The sequence below is a fragment of the Nilaparvata lugens genome, chromosome 8 (genome assembly GCF_014356525.2).
Source record: "Nilaparvata lugens isolate BPH chromosome 8, ASM1435652v1, whole genome shotgun sequence".
Taxonomy (NCBI): domain Eukaryota; kingdom Metazoa; phylum Arthropoda; class Insecta; order Hemiptera; family Delphacidae; genus Nilaparvata; species Nilaparvata lugens.
Genome location: NC_052511.1, coordinates 6402407 through 6424699, shown reverse-complemented (window position 1 = coordinate 6424699; position 22293 = coordinate 6402407). Strand labels below are relative to the sequence as shown.

Sequence of the window (22293 nt, the reverse complement as noted above, 5' to 3'; positions counted from 1 at the left end):
AACCAATGAAATCAAAAAGCTGGAGCAAACAATAATAATATTAGATAAATTTGTTTTATTTCACACTTAATTGGGGGAAGATAATGGTTTAATCATCCTCTTTATTCAAGTTTTTTACCGTGGTAAACCATCGAATTTTGGCTAGCAATAGCAATATTCTTAATATAATTCTTAGATATATAACAAACTTGGTTTATTATCAATCATTATTTCTCAAATGCTTAACCCACGTAACGGAATTTAAACTAGGAAATCAATCTTGAGTCCTAGATGTCAAATTATTCTATTATTTGTTGAGAGCTTTTTATTATGCCTATAAATCATCAAATGATTACTGATAAATATACTAAAGTAAGTTTATACTGTATTAATAATGTGTGCTCTCAACATAGATTCTATTCTACGGTTTTTCCTACAATATGAATTCCATCATTAACAACCAAAATCGTATCAAAGTTTCTTCACTGCTTACAAACCAGTCATATCAGTGCATAATTCTTCGGTTTCTTAATGTCCTTCAGGGATGAGACCTAAGACAATCGAATCTTTATATTATAAACCTACTATGTTCTGAATCTCGTGAGATTCATTGGAGCCGTTTTCGAGATCCGGTGAAATACAAACATATCCTATACTATTAAACGAGCAACTTCTGTTTATATGTTTGTATTTTACCAGATTTCGAAAACGGCTCTAACGATTCTCACTAAATTCAGAACATAGTAGGTTTATAATTATAAAGATTCGTTCGATTGAACTAGATCTCATCCCTGAGAAAACTTGCTAAACTTGATTCATCCTTGGAAAAAAACTCGCTAAAGGATAATTATTATTCATCCTCGGAAAAACAGCTCATAATAATATTATTTCGTCGTCTGTTGGTGATGGAAGTGAGTGAACGAGTTCATGTGTGTGGGACTGTGTCAAAATTATGACTCAGCTGTTGAACTTTTGTAATCATTCAATCAGGTACTAAGTGCCGGTTGCAAAAAAGCCGGGTTATTTTCAATCCTGATTAATTCCAGTAGATCCATCTTTTTGAAATGGTCTTCTCTGATTTGGTTCACGTGAAGTTAATCAGGATTGAAATTTAACCGGCTTTTGTGCAACTGGGTCTTCGTGAGGGGAATTTTTGCATTCTTCTGGGAATTAATCTCAATTTACTGTGATTAGATATTACATTTCTGTATGAATGTTATTATAATTTCTTCTTTCGTAATAATTTTTTTATGCTTTTGTACTCCAGAGCGAAGCTCGGTCCCCGATATTAAACATCTAAACATATACACAGAAGTTGCTCGTTTAATAGTATAGGATATAGTATGAATATATCATACTAGCCGTCAGGCTCGCTTCGCTCGCCATATCCGTCTAGCCAGGGGGCTCCGCCCCCTGGACCCCCGACTGGATCGTCCAAGAATGAGATCAGCAGGCTCGCTTAGCTCGCCTGCATTTTTCATTCGGGCATTTTTATCATATGTTAGGACAATCCAGTCCGGGGTCCAGACTAAACGGCTAGCTAAACGGATATGGCGAGCGAAGCGAGCCTGACTGCTAGTAATATAATATTCCCAGGATTAAAATAGCAGTGCCCAATCAATTTTTCCGCGATAAATGCATTTGAATCTTCAACTTGGTGCCAACCCAACAAAGTCAACTCAACTTAATGCCAACCTGACAAAATTATTAATTCAGTTGCCAGTTAACAACTGTTTCGAAGAGGTACTCTATCTAGATTATAGTTCTATAGTAACATATGATATGGAAATTTCAATTATAATTAAGAGATTGGGAGAAGAAGAATATACATGCTAAAAGACGAACTTTAAACCCTTAAAAACAACCCTTAGAGTTAAAATATTGCCAAAAGATTTCTTAGTGCGCCTCTAAAGGGCCAACTGAGCATACCTACCAAATTTGAACGTTTTTGGTCCGGTAGATTTTTAGTTATGCGAGTGAGTGAGTGAGTCAGTCAGTCAGTGAGTGAGTGCCATTTCGCTTTTATATATAGATATAATATCTCGTGCTAAAATACCCCAATGGCGGCCTTCAATTTCAAGTAAGAGCTATCATTGGGAAGGCATAGGCATTGTGGGTCTATATCTCTTTAAGGTCTTTGATTATTATTATTGGAATGGGAAATTGCTTAAATATGAGCCTGTATTTTCTCATGCAACAGGCTCTGGATGATTTTTCACAAATTTTCTTATCTCATTTGAGATTTAGATTTGAATTTTGATATAGTTTACTCTATGACTGTGAAATATTATTATAGGAACGTCCAATAACTCCATTGATCTAGCTAGGCTTACGATTCAATATTACAGTTTTTTGTGTAATTCCAATCTGATATTAATAGATCTCAACTAAATTAGCAGAAGGTTGATAACATATTCGGGTATATAGATGATTGGATTAATGATAGTATGAGTACATGTAGACCTTTATTATATGGGTGATTAATAATAAATTATAGCACTGTAATATATGAATATGATGATTGGTTGAGATGTAGAGAATATTGAGACACGCCTTGAGTAATAACTCAATGGGAAACTAGAGATAGTTTCAGCAGGAAACTGGATGATAAGTTCTGGTTGAATATTAAGGACTTGGAGTATTAAGGTACACCAAGACGGGCTCGGTTGAGGAAATCGTACTAGGATATCGTGGTTACTTCAGCTGTGTTTAGGAACCTAATGAACACGGCAACATCTACACTACAACCCAAGATGCAGAGTACATCCGACATTGTTATTTCAGAGAGAAAGAGAGAAAGAGAGAAAATGAGGGAGATATAGAGAGAGAGTGAGAGAAGCAGTGAGGACACAGATGGTGAGAAATAGAGAAAGAGTGTGTGTGAAAGGTGGAGGAAGAGAGAGAGAGAGATGGTGAGTGGAAGACAGAGTGATAGTGAGAGCACGAGAGTGAGAGAAAGAGAATAGAGATGGTGAGAAAGTGATTAGACTCTCTGCTCTTCAGCGATATCAGCGGAAATGTATCTGGAAAGCCCTGCTCGAAATGATTACTCTAAACTCACACCCAGTTAATGAAGATATTCGACTGCCACTGGTGTTAGGTGTAGACCTTTACTGGGGTTCACGTTATAATGGCAGTGGAGAAAGATGGGACAACAGCGTTGCCGATTCTCTGCCTTATATAGAGGATGTATCTGATGTAATATTAATAGTTTATCCTTGTTCAAAATAATCGATTATATCTCATTCATGAAAATATATTTTTCAATGATTGAGTACGATAGTGAATTTTCATAATTGAGATAAAATATTTTGTTAAATGATTGTTTTCACATTGTTAAAAAATGATCTGGCAACGTTGTCATATAGTGTCTAGCCTGGGCCAATGACACTAAGGGCCGGGTTCCGAGCTCAGGATTTAGCTAAGTCCTAGACTTTAAACAGCTGGAGACAGAAAATTGGCTTTCCAAAACGGGGCGTAGTCGCAGCTTTTATAACAGTAGTCGCAGTTTTTATTTTCTCATTTCTATAATTGGAAACGTTTTTCCTTGACGGAATTAAACATTCCTAAATAATTCAAAATAGTTGAAACTTTACACTATTTTCTCTTTATTTTATTTTGTGTTCAATTTTCCTAGTTTTTCGAAATTTAATTCAAATTTGACTATGACAATGACTGCGACTACGCCCCGTTTTGGAAAACCAATTTTCTTACTCCAGCTGTTTAAAGTCTAGAACTTAGCCAAATCCCGATCTCGGAAACCGGGTCTAAAAATCAATCTTTATTGGTCGACAGCTATGGCCAATCGTAGAGCTTCAATTATTGTTAATAATTATTGATTAATGAATTTTCATAATTGGGATTAGATATTTTGTGAATTAATTATATTTCTAGATTGTTAAGAAATGATCTGGCAACGTTGCGGGGCTAGAAAGGGATAGAGATATCTGATTGTCGAATGATAGACAAGGATATAGTGATGTCCACGTTATAATGACAGTATTTGATCAACTTTGGTTTTGCTATCCTTGTCTATCATTCAACAAAGCCGGTGGTACTATCCTTTTCTAGGTCCACAACGATGCCAATAATGTTTTTGACAGTGTAGAAATATAATTAATTAATACAGAGAATCGGCATCGCTATTCTTCTATCTTTATCCACTGCCATTATAACGTGGACCTCACTATAGCAACACCAATGTTAATCAAATACTGCCATTATAACGTCGTGAGCCTCTCTATAGGAAGATGATACAAATATGATACGAAAATGATACAAAGATGATACGAAGATGGTACAAAGATGATACAAGGATGATACGAATATGATACGAAGATGATACAAGGATGATACAAATATGATACTAAAATGATAGACAAGGATAGCAGCACCAATGTTAATCAAATACTGCCATTATAACGTCGTGAACCTCTCTATAGGAAGATGATACAAATATGATACGAAAATGATACAAAGATGATACAAAGATGATACGGAGATGATACGAAGATGATACAAGGATGATACAAGGATGATAGACAAAGATAGCAACACCAATGTTACCCAAATACTGCCATTATAACGCGGACTTTACTATAGGAAGATGATACGAAGATGATACAAGGATGATACAAGAATGATACGAGGATGATACAAATATGATACTAAAATGATAGACAAGGATAGCAACACCAATGTTAACCAAGTACTGCCATTATAACGCGGACTTTACTATAGGAAGATGATACGAAGATGATACAAGGATGATACAAGGATGATACAAGGATGATACAAGGATGATACAAAGATGATACGGAGATGATACGAAGAGGATACGAAGATGATACAAGGATGATAGACAAAGAGAGCAACACCAATGTTACCCAAATACTGTCATTATATTGTGGACCGCTCTGTGATATGAAGAGTATTTTTGGAGTCACAGCATCAAGAGAGATTGATTGATTGATTGATTAAGTACTTTATTTATGTAGATTACAATATATACTGGCTTATACACTTATATACAATAGCTTACAATACACCAGAATTATAGATGAATTTACATGATATAGACTAAGAAAATAATTATTGAACTGTACATGATATGAAAAAGCAATTTGTAATATAATAACTATAGATAATAATTATATTGTTATGCATCTACATAAATTGGCGGAGCTTTGGATATATCAATGTCCATTCTTCGGAAAGAATATTAAAAATATCCTCCCCACTAACTCTCTACCAAAAGTAACTCTCTACCACTAACTCTCTCCCCACTAACTCTCTACCTCTCAGCATAGCTGAGAGACAGAGGAAACGATGTGGCAACGTTGAGGAGATGGAAATGGATAGCGATATCTACTTTGTCTTATGATAGACAAGGATAGCAACACCAATGTTAACCAAATACTGCCATTATAACGCGGACCTCACCATAATTTGATGAAGATCTCAGTCAGGAGAGCGTAGCTGAGAGACAGGGAAAGAGAAAGAAAGTGGGAGAATTACGTTGAGTGAGTGAGAGGTAGACAGTGTAATAAATAGCGAGGAGATGATAAAGTCAGACAAGGTAGATTACGTGCTAAGGTATTCGTGCCGAAGTCAGATTTGCTTTGATAAATCTGAGTTAGATGTGAGGTATATTAACTTAACTCAGAAACTGTCATTATAACAGCGTGTCGTCCTCTTAAAGTTATCAGGCTTCACATCATTCCACGATGACAATAATAAACTCAACAGAACTGTGATGAAGTTGTAGCCAGAGATGATGAGCAAGATGAGCTGCCAGATTGTGATAATTACCGTGATGATGGAAATGATGATTAAAAATGATGTTGATGATTATTCAACATGGCTACGCTTTCTGCAATTCTTTGGTTGACTTTTCTTCCTTCTTCTGGTGAGAGAAGGTTTACCTGACAACTCACCTCTCATTTTAATCATCTCTCTCTTTCTCTCTCTCGCTATAGGTCTATAGGTCTACCTATATAATTATTTTACTTTATCAATTTTCTGTTTTTTTTTTCTCTTCAATATTCATATTGATTAAAACTTTTACAATATTTCCATTAATAAATAAATCCTTAGTTTAAATAACGAAATTAACGTTTTGGTAGAGAGTTAGTGGGGAGGATATTTTTAATATTCTTTCCGAAGAATGGACATTGATATGTCCAAAGCTCCGCCAATTTATGTAGATGCATAACAATATGATTATTATCTAAAGTTATTATATTACAAATTGCTTTTTCATATCATATACAGTTCAATAATTATTTTCTTAGTCTATATTATGTAAATTCATCTATAATTTTGCTGTATATAAGCAATGTATATAAACTATTGTATATAAGTGTATAAGCCAGTATATATTGTAATCTACATGAATAAAGTACTCAATCAATCAATCAATCTCATTTGGTAGAGAGTTAGTGGGAGGAATACTTCGAATATTCTTTCCAAAGAATGGACATTGATATGTCCAAAGCTCCGCCAATTTATGTAGATGCATAACAATATTATCTATTTTATCAATAGTTTATTACAAATTGTTTTTTTTTTATATTTTATACAGCTCAATAATTATTTTCTTAATTTATATTTTTATCCATAATTTTGCTGTATTGTAAGCTATTGTATATAAGTGTATAAGCCAGTATATATTATGATCTACATAAATAAAGTACTCAATCAATCTATCAATCTCTCTCTCAATCTGAATTAAACATTCTATTCAATCTTTTTTTTTCTATAGTTTCTCTCACATTAATTTCCTATTACATATTCCTCAGTTGTATGATCATTTTTGAGAATATTTTACAGAGTCAAAGAAGCCTATCACTTACTGTATAGTATTGGAGAATAAAATGGATATCAATTATTTCAGCTCATTGCTTTATGTTCGATTAGATTCAATTATTTTTCCATGATTAACCCTAACCCCAGTCCTCTCTAATCCCTTCCTTCAAGGCTGTGCAAAGGCTAAAAATAAACTTTCTACTCGTGATATTATTTTTCAAAGTTTTTCGACTTGTATATCATCAAGCTATCAAAATGAAAAAGTTTTCTCAGGAAAACATTTTTTTCCGATCATTACTTTTTGAGATATGAGCGCCTGAAGTTTGAATTTTTGGGACAGAACATTTCAAATTCGGTAAGATATAAATCCATAGAATTTAGAGGATGGATTCTTCATGGTATTGTTGATCTAGTAAAACAAAAATTTTCTGAAAATAGCAATTTTTGAAAAAGTTATTCAATTTACCAAAAATAACTCAACTAAAAGTTATTTTTGGTTATTTTTAGTAAATTAAATAACTATCTTAAAATTTATATTTTCAGAAAATTTTTATTTTACTAGATCAACAATACCATGAAGAAAATCTATCCTCTAAATCTCATGGATTTATCTCTTACCGAATTTGAAATGTTCTGTCCCAAAAATTTAAACTTCAGGCGCTCATATCTCAAAAAGTAATGATCGGAAAAAAATGTTTTCCTGAAAAAACTATTTCATTTGATAGCTTGATGATATACAAATCGAAAAACTTTGAAAATATCACGAGTAGAAAATTTATTTCTACTTGAAAATGGCATCAATGTCCGAAACATGTTGTGATTAAATAATTCAAAAAGGGTACTGAGATTTTTATTTTTCTTTCTATTTTATTACAAGTAGCCCTATACAGAAAAGATATACACGAGTAGAAATTTTATTTTTAGCCTTTGCCCAGCCTTAACCTTTAGTCCTTCCTTTAATCCCAAAAACAGTAGTTTGGAAGAATTCCTTTTTAAATATCGATGTTTAAACTTCAGCCTACTTCAAATAGATCTTTTATTTCAATTTAATTCTTTATAATTTTGTCCACACTTTGTATATTCCATGATATTCATGTAACAAAACCGATCCACGCTAAAATATGTTTGGCAGTTTGTAAAACACAGTACTTTGCATATACCAAAAATCATGCATGCAGTAGGCCTATTGTGTAACTCTTCTAATTTGGTTGAAATGATTGATTACATAATTTGGCAATACGTTACCTTCCTGCCAATGACCAAACAATTCTTTAATTTTTAATATTACGAACAACGATTCATTCTCTTCAGATCCCACTGTATAATTTCAGCATCAATGAATTAAGAATGTCTCTATAATATTATTGTTGATGGTACGACTAGAAAGCTTGTTGAATTTGAGTATATCAGTTGATGAAATTCAGTTGATCAACTTGTACAATTTTGACAGCAAGGTAAACGAGGGTAGGGATTGATGAGTGAAGAAACTATCGATTTTCCGCATTTTCTCGACAGGAGAAAACCACCTGGAAAATGTTCCCTGTTGCTAGCTTTTCTCCCCAAAGGATAGGCCATAAAACAACGGAGGCTCTAAATGCCTGAACCAATAGGCGCGCTAAGAGAGCGATAATAAATCAGAACTTTATTACAATCCTTAACTACTCTTTCCTGGCCTCCACTTTTAAGTCGGCAGTAAGGGTTCTTCTGTTGAGAGGTAAAATCCCCGTAAAACGATTCCTAAACTTTGTCGCCAACAGGTGGTTGGAATAAAATACTTACAACATTTTAACAGCATTCTCACCAGGGGATATCGATTTAGATTGCTTGAAAGAGTTTGAGTTCAAATTTGAGTTGATCAATTGAAGGGAGATCAAAAATTTGAATCTATTTGCAAAAAGTGAAATGATTATCCATCCAGATTTAGATTGTTTGATTGATTGATTGATTGAGTACTTTATTTATGTAGATTACATTATATACTGGCTTATACACTCATATACAATAGCATACAATACAGCAAAATTATAGATGAATTTACATATTATAGACTAAGAAAATGATTATTGAACTGTATATGATATAAAAAGTAATTTGTAATATAATAACTATAGATAATTATATTGTTATGCATCTACATTAATTGGCGGAGCTTTGGACATATCAATGTCCATTCTTCGGAAAGAATATTAAAAATATCCCCCCACTAACTCTCTACCAATATATTGTTTGAGAGAATAAGAGTTGAAATTAAAGTGTTTACTTGGAGAAATCTTAACAATTCAAAAATCTACAATCATATCTTGCCAATTACCACAGAACCTTCTATTTTAACACTTAAACATGATGTGCTGTATAAATAACTGGGTTGGGCTGCCACAATACTGCTCACACCGTGGATCGTCACACAATCCTCACATCATAAAACAAAGTATAAACACACAAAAATGTACTGTCATTTATGCATATTATAAAGAAAAGCTAACAATAAAATGGAAGAGAACGTCAAAGCGGGTTTGAAGCAATGAAGGTAGAAGAGGGGGAAGAAGTAGAAGAAAAGGTAGAAAATAGTACTAAAATAGTGCGCAGTTTTCTCATCGCTTCTATAATATATATTCGTGCATAACTGATGCATTTTTTCGTCTTAGCTGCTGAAATATGCGGCTACAAAACCGCAATTCAAATGCCAGGAGAGAGGCAAATCCGCTAGGAGAAGACACTCATTACTATCGTTTTTGTAGGTTCTTGCTGTAACTATGTTTTTCTTTCAAACCGCGATCATAAACTAGTCTTAGAAATCCAAGGCTGGTGAGTGCTTAAATTCTTGAAAAGTCTTCAGAACGGTACCGTACCGTATAGTAAGAAATAGAAGATATATAAGATATAAGATTTATATTATATAGCAAAGATATAGAAGATATAGAAGATATAGAAGATATAGAAGATATAAGATATGGAAGATATAGAAGATATAGAAGGTATAGAAGATATAGAAGATATAGAAGATATAGAAGATATAGAAGATATAGAAGATATAGAAGATATAGAAGATATAGAAGATATAGAAGATATAGAAGATATAGAAGATATAGAAGATATAGAAGATATAGAAGATATAGAAGATATAGAAGATATAGAAGATATAGAAGATATAAGATTTATATTATATAGCAAAGATATATAGTTTTTAATATTTACCTTTTCTAGTGATAATAATGTGAAATATTTCTTCTATGTTTAAGCTGTGTTTACACCAAAGTTATTAACAAAATGTTGATAACTTAATCCTTATAGATTCTATTAGATTGAACATAACTTATCATACACATGATGAACATATGTGTTTGTCAAGTTCCGTTCAATCTAATAGAATCTATAAGGATTAAGCTATTAACATTTTGTTAATAACTTTGGTGTAAACGCGGCTTTAGTTTTGAAGCATCTAAATTTAAAAATCTACTTTGTGAAAATAATTAAGGACTAAAAATTTTGTGAAGTGAACTCAACCTATTTCGGACTATGTGTAACCTTATCTAAATTTGGGAGAGGAATAGCACAAGGTTACCTTATTTTTTCTCTCCCTATCATTTTGATGATGTACTTATTGTATGAATCAATAAATATAAATATTGGGTCACCAAAGAAACTTGAGAGAAATTAACGGTGATTCTTGTCAAGGAAAGCATTGTTCACAGCACAGATCGAAGACACAATTCATGTTCATTTAGTCTATATGTTTATATGTACGGTAGGAAAGGTACCGAATTTGAAGTTTTCTTCAAACTTCAAGTTTTTAATATTAGACAGCTTTACATACGAGTTTCAATGAATTACATATACTACAACAAACACCTCATTTTCAATAATTTAGTTCATACTCATAATACAAGAAATCTAATTAACTTTGGTATTGCCCATCCCCGACTCCTACATAACTGCTTTAAAAATAATAGTAAATACATTTGCCATATATTGTATAGAAACGTTCCTAATCATTTAAAACAGTCGGAGAATTACAGTATTATCACCTACAAGCAACATTTGAGTAGATGGTTATTAGAAATTGGCAGGGATGCTGCAGAACAACTGATTCAATCCGCCTTCTGATTCAGAACTTGAACTCATAGTGAATTTGCCATTTATAATGGTAGTATAGCTTCTAAGCTACTATTCATATATTTGTCTGTATATACTAATAATCAGTTTTTAACCAGTTTTTAGTTTATCAGAGATTGACAATGGTGTAATAACCGAAACCGGTCTTTCTAATTATCAATAAATCAGTGGTTTTTTGACTATTTCTTAGTCTTTTCCATTCAATATGAATAATTACCACAATATCAACTTCTCAACTACACAAAAAGTGATACTAATAATCAGTATGGAATTTCATTATGTGCAATTTATATTCTTGATTTGCTGATGAATGTTAGTAGATTCAATTACAATAGTTTTTATTATACTATGTACAAAACATGAGAACATAATCTCAATCAACTTCAGAGAACTCACTCTCCACTCACAGACTCAAGTCTTTGTGGAGGGTATTCACTTCTATAAATTCTATAAATTTGTATTATGTTTTTGTGAATAAAAAGCTATTGGATTTGATTTGATTTGAATGATGTATAATTTATTCTAGTCTAGTAATATTGACAGATCACACTACCTTGTCATAACGTGGACCGCACTAAAGCAGAGTTATATTGGATCAGAGTCAGAGTCGGATGGTGAAATCATAGAAAAATATAGCATAAAGATTCCAGGTAGAGATAGAGATAGAGATACCAGATAGAGATAGAGATAGAGATATTATTCGTCTATTTATGGTGAATTGCTGGAATAAACCGAATCAAGAAAAGACGCCATGCAGTCATTACGAGGCACAAATTTTTACGACTTCACCCGAAGTTGTGTATAAACTCGACCAACATCTACCAGCTGTTACTTTCTCCCGGCATAGATATCGGCTCCAACAAAATAATAATCTATTGCACCTGAACAAACCTGTTGGGCAAGGCAAGTTCACTGCTATAACTATAGGCTACTATAACCGCCTGTTATAACTATACACTTCTACCTTTAAGCTACAGTAGTATGGGCTACAGCAGATATATAACTATATTTATTCGACTATAGACTACAGGCTGCAGGGACTTGAAAGCAGGAGAAAATACATTGGAATGTGGTAATATAAGCATAGCTTGGTGCAACGACCCCTGCTTTTTAGATTTCCGGATCTGTGAAGGGTTTGACACATCATCTTCATGTTTGAGAGGTTGATGTTGAGAGGTTAGAAACATATGCCAAGCCCTTGGAGAATTTAAAATATTTGAAATATTTATTGAAATTTGAATTGCATTGAATTGAATTTATTGCCAAAAATCAAAGGGTTGAGTATGATGATTAGAAGCATATACTAGTAGTTCTGTTCTGTGAACAGTAGACCTCACGCAGTATTCTCATCCACAGTACCTGATTGAAACTATACACCTTATGGAAATACAGCAATAGACTGGCTTCTCCACACATCTGTGTAATCACTTGTCAGCTGATTTATGATGAATAATTCTATAGCCTGATTTTTACTCTGATATTGGCGTAAGAAGGAGGCTCCTTTTTCCTTTTATATTATCCTTGAAATGCAAAATTTCCAAAAACCTTGTATATACGTCGACGCGCAATTAAAAAGGAACATACCTGTCAATTTCATGAAAATCTATTACCGCGTTTCGCCGTAAATGCGCAACATATAACATTCAAACATTTAACATTTTAACATTTTAACATTTAACATTTTAACATTTAACATTTTAACATTTTAACATTTTAACATTTTAACATTTTAACATTTTAACATTTTAACATTTTAACATTTTAACATTTTAACATTTTAACATTTTAACATTTAACATTTTAACATTTTAACATTTAACATTTTAACATTTAACATTTAACATTTTACATTTTAACATTTTAACATTTTAACATTTTAACATTTTAACATTTTAACATTTTAACATTTTAACATTTTAACATTTTAACATTTTAACATTTTAACATTTTAACATTTTAACATTTCAACATTTAAACATTAAGAGAAATGCCAAACCGTCGACTTGAATCTTAGACCTCACTTCGCTCGGTCAACCAAGCCCTTGGGAAAATTGAAAATATTTGAAATATTAATTAAAATTTGAAGTGAATTGAATGGAATTTATTTCCAAAAATCACAAATACATATTTTTACAATATAATTACAAGAGTAGGATACAAAATAAATAGATATAGATTGTAACCTGAGTGTAGCAATAACATAAATAATGTAATATTTGGCACTGCCAACATACATCATCTAAATCGGTGAAGTGTTCAGTGGATTTAAGATATGGGCAAAATTTAGTTAATGTGGCCTTGAGAAAAAATTAAATTAAAATCTTTGAAATGAAAGGTGTAGTTTAGAGCTTCCCTTGCATCCAATTATTTCTAATTCTCAGTATAGGCTGAGCAAAACGAAAATACACATCTCTTTGTTCAATCTAAAATTAGAGCTCACCCAAAAAACTCCTTTGTCTTCTCTCTTTATTCATTATTTATACAATAAGTACATTATCTAAATGATAGGGAGAGGAAATATAAGGTAACCTTATTGTGCTATTCCTCTCCCTAATGTATATAACGTAACACATAGTCCGAAATAGGTCAAGTCTTGTAGTTCTTCAATTCACAAAATTTTCAGTCCTCAAATATTCTTCAAATGGTCTTTCTTCTACTCTATCATCTCTCATCAATTTTGGTAGAGAGTTAGTAGTGAGAAGGATATTTAGAATATTCTTTCCAAAGAATGGACATTGATATGTCCAAAGCTCCGCCAATTTATGTGGATGCATGACAATATTATCTATAGCTATTACCAATTGCTTTATTTATATCATATGCAGTTCAAAAATCATTTTCTTAGTCTATATTATGTAAATTCATCTTTAATTTTGCTGTATTGTAAGCTATTGTATATATAAGTGTAAAAGCCAGTATATAATAATATTGTAATCTACATAAATAAAGTACTCAATCAATCAATTCCCAGTTCAATATTGGCTCATATACATGAGACTCAGTTGTTGTGAATGTTTTAATCAAAATATTAATTTATTTCCCAATTGATAATCAAGTAAAAACATTAATAAAAGACACTACAAAATGAAGAAGGGAAGAATGAATGATTGGAAAAGGAGAGTAAAAAATGATGAAATTCAGTAAAAACAAGAATAAAACAATAAAAACAGGCAACAAAACATTGAAACATTATTAAAACTTGATGTTCTCAACACATCATAAAGAGTTTCCTTCTTCCTGGGATCTTAAATTGGTACAATAATGATAGATCACTAATTAATATGAGGAATAAATAAAATGTGTGGTAAAATGCAGCAAAAACTAAAGCTTTTATATGTACAAAATGCTCTGGATCAATTTATACTAATAAATTATAAACAAACATTTTTTATTTTTTTAATTCTACTAGGGTAACTCTAACTTGAAATTGGCTTCAAGAACCACGAGATTGATATGGAATTAATTTGCTGTGTTGAATTATTAATAAGTTTATTCAAATTATTATTATTATAATAAGTTCTATTTTTCTGGCTCTAAATGTTGTAAAATTACGTGAAAATTATACAATTATTAGTGATTTGAGTGTAATATTTTTGTTTTCTATCCAGTTTCTCAACCTTCAAAATTCAAAATTCTTAGTTCCTGTTGTTTTTGAGTGTATCTTTCTTCACTGCCATTATAACGTGGACCTCACTATAGAAGTAGTGTACTCAGTGCCTTCAAGATCAACAATTTTTTATTTCTAGATATCAATTTTCATAGAATCAAAAAATGTTTAACAATTTTTCTTGAAATTCATGTTCTATCTGACTTGAGTTTTCATCTGTCTCCACAGTTGAGTTTAACATGCAATATTATATTAATTTTGTAGATTCTCCATTCTTTATTGTTTATTGATTCATATACAATAAGTACATCATCAAAATGATAGGGAGAGGAAAAATACGGTAGCCTTGTGCTATTCTTCTTCCAAATTTAGATAAGGTTATACATCATCCGAAATAGGTTTAGTTGAATGTATTCTGAGATTTATTTAGTTCATTTTATTTTATTCCTGCTGTTTCAGATGGAAGGAGGAAGTCCAGTTTATGGAGTGATACCACCTCCAACGCTGTATGCGCCTTATATGCACCCTATGCGTCCACCCAGTTCATCTCATTATCACAGAAGAGCTTCACCAAATTATGTGAGTAATAACCTACATATTTACAATTAAAATTTAGAGTTTTGTTGCAGTCTAGAGACTGTATTTCTACGTGAATATTTTTAAAACAATTACTTTTTGATGAGAAATCAAACTGTGTCAGTAATAATCTACATATTTTCAATTAAAATTTAGAGTTTTGTTATAGTCTATAAACACTGTATTCCTACGTAAATATTTTTAAAACACTTACTTTTTGATGAGAAATCAAACTGTGTGAGTAATAATCTACATATTTTCAATTTAAACTTATAGTTTTGTTATAGTCTAGACTCTGTGCTTCTACGTACGGTAAATATTATTAAAAAACAATCAATTTTTGATGATAAATGAGGTAGGCTATTAATGAATTTCACTACTGAGGAAGAGTTTCATCAGCCTAGAATTTAGAAGCGATAAGCTGCGTTTACACCAAAGTTATTAACAAAATGTTAATAACTCAATCCTTTTAGATTCTATTAGATTGAACATAACTTATCATACACATGATGAACATATGTGTTTGTCAAGTTCCGTTCAATCTAATTGAATTTATAAGGATTAAGCTATTAACATTTTGTTAATAACTCTGGTGTAAACGCAGCTTTAGTTTTGAAGCATCTAAATCTAAAAATCTACTTAAATAATTCTACTGTGAAAATAATTAAGGACTAAAAATTTTTTTGAAGTGAACTCAACCTATTTCGGACTATGTGTAACCTTATCTAAATTTGGGAGAGGAATAGCACAAGGTTACCTTATTTTTTCTCTCCCTATCATTTTGATGATGTACTTATTGTATTAATCCATAAATATTGGCTCAACCAAAAAACTTTGGTTTGATGCTTGAGTCAACTAAGATTTGACTAAAACCATCCATTTTTATTTTTAATCATTGGAAATCAACTCATCTACACTGATAAAACAGAATAGAGCTCATCCTAATCATGTTTATTCATTTATTCAACAATTACGTATTATTTATTAATCAGATAGCATCCACTAGTTATGAAGAAAGATGAACCAAATATATGCCCGGTTTCTCAGTCGTTCCATAAACTGTTATCCCTTCAATAACTTTATTGACTCTATAAACATGAGAAATGCGTTTCTAGAACGCTCCATTAACTTTTTGAATTCATAAATATTTCGATAAGAGTCTGAAATTATTTTTAACTGTGAGTTTCTGTAATCATGGAGCTGTAATCAATGTTATCATTGGAGTTGAAGAATGGAAATAATATATAAACATTGAATTTGAAAATACTTTTGATGTGAAATAAGCACTTAAGGCTGTGCAAAGGCTAAAAATAAACTTTCTAGTCGTGATATTTTTCCAAGTTTTTCGATTTGTATATCATCAAGCTATCAAAATGAAAAAGTTTTCTCAGGAAAACATTTTTTCCGATCATTACTTTTTGAGATATGAGCGCCTAAAGATTAAATTTTTGGGACAGAACATTTCAAATTCGGTAAGATATAAATCTATGAGATTTAGAGGATGGATTCTCCATGATTGTTGATCTAGTAGAACAAAATTTTCTGAAAATATCAATTTTTAAGATAGTTATTCAATTTACTAAAAATAACCAAAAATAACTTTTAGTTGAGTTATTTTTGGTAAATTAAATAACTTTTTCAAAAATTGATATTTTCAGGAAATTTTTGTTTTATTAGATCAACAATACCATGAAAAATCCATCCTCTGAATCTCATGGATTTATATCTTACCAAATTATAAATGTTCTGTCCCAAAAATTCAAACTTCAGGCGCTCATACTGTATCTCAAAAAGTAATCATCGGGAAAAAAATGTTTTCCTGAGAAAACTTTTTCATTTTGATAGCTTCATGATATACAAATCGAAAAACTTTGAAAAATATCACGAGTAGAAAGTTTATTTTTAGCCTTTGCACAACCTTAAAGCAGTGACGATTGTTTCGACCCACTGTCTATTCTATAGTCACTATACGATCATTAGCCCCCTGCTATAAGTGAGTGCTTATTTCACATTTAAAGTGTTTTCAAATTTAAGGTTAACGTTAATTTAATTGTGGAGAAGAATGGATATCAAACACCGGAAAACTATGAACCTGAGAGCCAATAGTCATTGATAATCTTTCAGCTGTGATAAGTTAACTTAGTGTGATAAAAATGATAACAAATTTTATAATAATAAAAAATATGAACCTGAACAAATAGTCATTGATAATCTTTCAGCTGTGATAAGTTAACTTACTGTGATAGAAAAAATTATAATAAAAAAAATATGAACCTGAACAAATAGTCATTGATAATAATCTTTCAGCTGTGATAAGTTAATTTTCTGTGATAAAAATGATAAAAACTGGGATAATAAACTGTTTTTTCATCAAAAGAGCGTGATGAGCTCAAGTAATTGAAGCTCCTGAACTTACTGTTATAAAATAGGCTGGATATTCACAGAAAATACAAATAAATTTCGCGTTCATAGAGTTCTGACGAATCGCTCTGTTGCTTTTTTCAGCGAGGCGAGGAAGAGAGACGGAGAAGGAAAAATTACGAGAACAACAAAATTAAAGAAAAAACAAAGCCGAAAGAGAAAGAACGCGAAATAACCGAGGAGGAATTAGAAAGGACATATACGGGACTGGATAGAGAAATAGCGGAGGAGTTCATCTCAATAGCAATGCAACCCAGAGATAGTCCAATAGAACTCAATAGATCTTCACTCTCTAAAGAGATATAGATTGCTTTCAACCTAGTCTAATTTCTAATTGCTTTGGTCATAAACTAGTATAAGATATTTTTTAGAATATATAATTATCTAGCTTCTACAAGTTAATATGACTTGTACAAGTGAGCTTTGTCTTTAGAGGAAAATATAATGATCGTCCTTACTGATGTAAACAAAAATTACATTGTTGGCTCAGATTTAATTTCTTTGGAAGGATATCATAATACTTCCTCATCGATGTAAGAGGAATAATAATGTTTAATCGGCTCAATTATAGAGAAACGATGGATTACTCTAATCTTATTCCTTAGTTTAATGTTGTAGTTTTAATTTCTCTTTCTAATTGTGAATAATATTGTGATTGCTCAAAACATTTATGAATATTTGAATGATTGTTCTTTCCAAAAGAAAATATAATTGCATTTACAGTTACAAAGAATTTTACCTTATAATAATTATATGCACGTGGTGTTTTTATCGGTGATCAGACTAATAGATGTTCAAGCTACATAGCTTTAAAACCTTATACGTACAAACAGTAATAATAATTATTTTCAACTGGATTGATACTGCTTTCTTAGGAATAACATTTTTTGGGTGATGATATAATATTATTCTAGAAGTAGGTACGGTATTATAATTTGGAGCAAGCATAATAATTTGTATTTTCCATTATGAAACAGAAAACCCATTCGATTATACCAGGACCTCCTATAAGCCTATGTCTATAGGAGGTCCTGAATATACCATATTCTATTCAGGTTCACGCAATAATACCTGAAGAACTAGAATAAATTAATAAAGCCTGTACTAAATTTGTTGAAAGGAAACATATTAATTATTATCGTAGTATTTTATCGTTCATCAGACTGATAGATGTTCAAGATATAGCTTTAAAACCTTAACTTTAGCCTTTAAAAAGCCTTTAGTAAATAAAGTATTTTGCTAAAAGTAATTTGTTAGTGTTGAGCCTTTAAAACCTTTAATAGGCCTACAACTATTAATATTGTATAGTCATGTACTAAATTTGGTGAGAAATTGGAAAACTATCAAACATTAAACAACAAATTGTGCATAGTCATGACAACATTCCAACGATTTACTGTACGTCCTCAAAATAAATATTATTTGGGGGGACATTATACTTATGATATAGTATTAGCACGAATAGGCTATACTACTTTTTGATTTGTTACCATGTAGTGTTAGATGTAAGATATTTTAGGATAACAGATCTATATAACTGTCTGATTCAAATAGGATTAAAGTTTTGAATTGTAAATAATTTTCTCATGACAGACTGAGTTTCAAGTTGCAGTTCAATATTGATCAATCAATATTATTGTGTCATCTGAATGATTGATTGAAGTGTGAATAGTCTTTAGTGGACGACATTGTTGAATTATCTAATTGCCATGTTCTTGTTAATAAAACGCAGAAAGGTTTTGTTAAATAGGCTGATAAATTCAAACAAAATTAATATTGATCAGAAACTATTCAGTTTCACTCTTATTATTTGGGGATTGTGAGGTAGCCTACCCAATAACATTTAGAATTGTTGTTCGAATTAAAAATTGAGGATATTGTTTCTAAAAGTATTTTACTGTTTCCTGATATTTCTGGACCAGGAATATTACATCTAAAAATTATTTCTGACAATTTGTAGCTCTTTATAAATGAAACTACATGAATTTGTGCCAGCACAGATGAAATTATTTCAAGTTCAACTATTTCAATCCAACTTACAGCTAGCTAGTTGCTTCAAGAATGGCCTTTTTTCATAGATTTTCCTAAATTTCTAGTGGAATCAACCAAGGAAAGTATAGAAAAGAATGTAATCTACCTACATTGGAATCAATTACGGGTTTAGCAAGAATAGCAGAAATGATTTATTCTGGTTATGATTGTTGTTGAACTACATACAAGCATAGAGAAACGATAGCATAAGTAGATATCCCATGGTATAGGGCGTTTATGTCGCAACTTTTACTGTTATCTCAAGCCGATAGTTCACGTAGTTCTTTCCTATGCAGCTGTGTGACAATGGTAGTCTCTCAAATTGTGCCGTTCATACACTATCACCCCAACAAAACAGTAAAAATTGACAATAATCGACAGTAATCGGCTTGAGATAACAGTAGAAGCTGCGACATAAATTCCCTATACCATGGGATATCTACTTACGCTATTGTTTCTCTATGATACAAGTCATAAGTTAGACCTACACGTAATTCAATTTTCAATTTCAATTTATTTTCACACACACATACAAGTTTGATTGAATATAAAGAAAAATAAAAATCTCAGTACCCTTTTTGAAATATTTTAAAAAAGGGTACTGAGATTTTTATTTTTCTTTATATTTATACTACAAGTAGCCCTATACAGAAAAGAGATAAATAAGTTTGATTAAGGCTTTAATTATACGTGATGTAAACTTACAGCTATAGAAATTCGAAATTTGCTGTTTGGACATTTAAAACTGACAATCTGGAATGCTCTAGAATTGTTATGAGAATAAACTGTATCATACATTGTAATATTATAGCATTAATGAAAGATTTTTGTAATTTTTTTGTAAATAAAAGTTTTTTCATTAAGTTTGAATCTTTAATTTAGGCTATCCCTTGAAACCACATTTTCTATAAGGAACTGCAAAAATATTGAGAGCCTGGACAATAGTAGCTTCCACTTGAAATTTTAAACTTAATGTCCTTAAACCATGAGGATCCGACAATAAGAAATTCAATAAAATTCAATTCAATATGGCGGATAATTACTAAAAAGCCATGTTTGTCACGTTTTTCTCGAAAACGGCTCTAACGATTTTCTTCAAATTTATACCATGGATAGCTATTCATAAGCCCTATCAACTGGCATGAGTCTCATTTCTGGAAAAATTTCAGGAGCTCCGTAATATTCTTGAGAAAAATGGCGGATAATAATAACTAAAAAACCATGCTTTTCACAGTTTTCTCGAAAACGGCTCTAACGATTTTCTTCAAATTTATACCATGGACAGCTGTTCATAAGCCCTATCAACGTACATGAGTCTCATTTCTGGGAAAATTGCAGGAGCTCCGTAATATTCTTGAGAAAAATGACAGTTACTAAAAAACCATGTTTTTCACGATTTTCTCAAAAACGGCTCTAACGATTTTCTTCAAATTTATACCATGGATAGCTATTCATAAGCCCTATCAACTGGCATGAGTCTTTTTCCTGGGAAACTAATGGGGGGTCCACCCCATCCTTGAGAAATGGACTTTGTAACCTCCTTCTCGTGCATGAGGTATAGGTAGGTAGAGCAGTTTATAAAAAGAACACAGTCATAGTCAAGATATTTCATCTGTAGAACAGCTGTTTTGACGACTTTTAAAAAATTCATCGAATTTCACAATTTACACGAAGGAAAAAGTACTCTGAAAACAATTATATATACACATATACAGTAGTCTGAACGTAGTTGCAAATATGTTGCCGCCAATCGTCATTATGTTATTCCCCTAAATAATTATTCTCGTTTGAGAATGAGGCTTACAGTTCAATGAGCAAGGAAAGTTGTGTGAGTGTACCACACCAGATTTTTTTAATAGATTCGTGATATTTTTAGACAATATTCTAGTGTTTCATTTCTATATATAAAAATGAATGTCTGTTTGTGTGTTAGTTTGTTCCCTATAGACTCAAAAACTACTTTTGACAGAACGGCAAGAAACTTTGGAAATATGTTGTGTGAATATTGGGGATGGTTTCTGACCAGAAATTTTAATAGGGGGGCTGATGATAATATTATATATTAATCCATTTTACAGACCTATTTTTTCGAAATTGTCGGCCGAGCAGCTAACGTAGACCGGGAAAATCATCATGATTCAAGATCATGTTGTGATAATAAATATGATTTAGCATCTAAACTCACCAGCTGTAATAAACACGTCACTCTGTGATAAAATTGTTTACTGGTATTACTTGTAGTTCTGTTAAACTGATAAACTAACTATTTATTTGATCAGACATGCTTACACAAGATTTAATTATCATATAACGCTTTCCGGAATTTAGCGTAGTTTTCGAATAGCGAATTTTTCTATAGTGAGGTCCACGTTATAATGACAGTATTTGTCAACTTTGGTTTTGCTATCCTTGTCTATCATTCGACAAAGACGGTTGTACTATCCTTTTCTAGGTCCACAACGATGTCGATTATGTTTTTGACAGTGTAAAAATATAATTAATTAATGCAGAGAATCGGCATCGCTATTCTTCTATCTTTATCCACTGCCATTATAACGTGGTCACACTATAGGCGCCCAGACGAGCAGTTATAAGTTTATTGCTTATACTTTGACATCAAATGCGCCAATAACTGAAGGAAATATACTTGTTTGTTCCTCTGATATTATCTTCGACAGTAGTACAATAATGAACTTGACGATCCACATTTTTATCAACCAACGGTAACAATAATAATTATTATTTATTTACTCTTCTAA

The 22293-nt window shown here is 31.6% G+C and overlaps 1 protein-coding gene across 1 annotated transcript in view; it reads left to right on the top strand.

The window, feature by feature from the left end:
* The window catches only part of LOC111044456, a 118467-nt gene extending 98070 nt beyond the window's left edge, over positions 1–20397 (top strand). The window contains exons 3-4 of the mRNA XM_039435037.1: positions 14966–15085; positions 17588–20397. Of these exons, the coding sequence (XP_039290971.1) occupies positions 14966–15085; positions 17588–17809 (342 nt within the window). The 3' untranslated portion in view covers positions 17810–20397. The remainder of the gene's footprint in view (positions 1–14965; positions 15086–17587) is intronic.
* The last annotated feature ends 1896 nt before the right edge of the window (positions 20398–22293 follow it).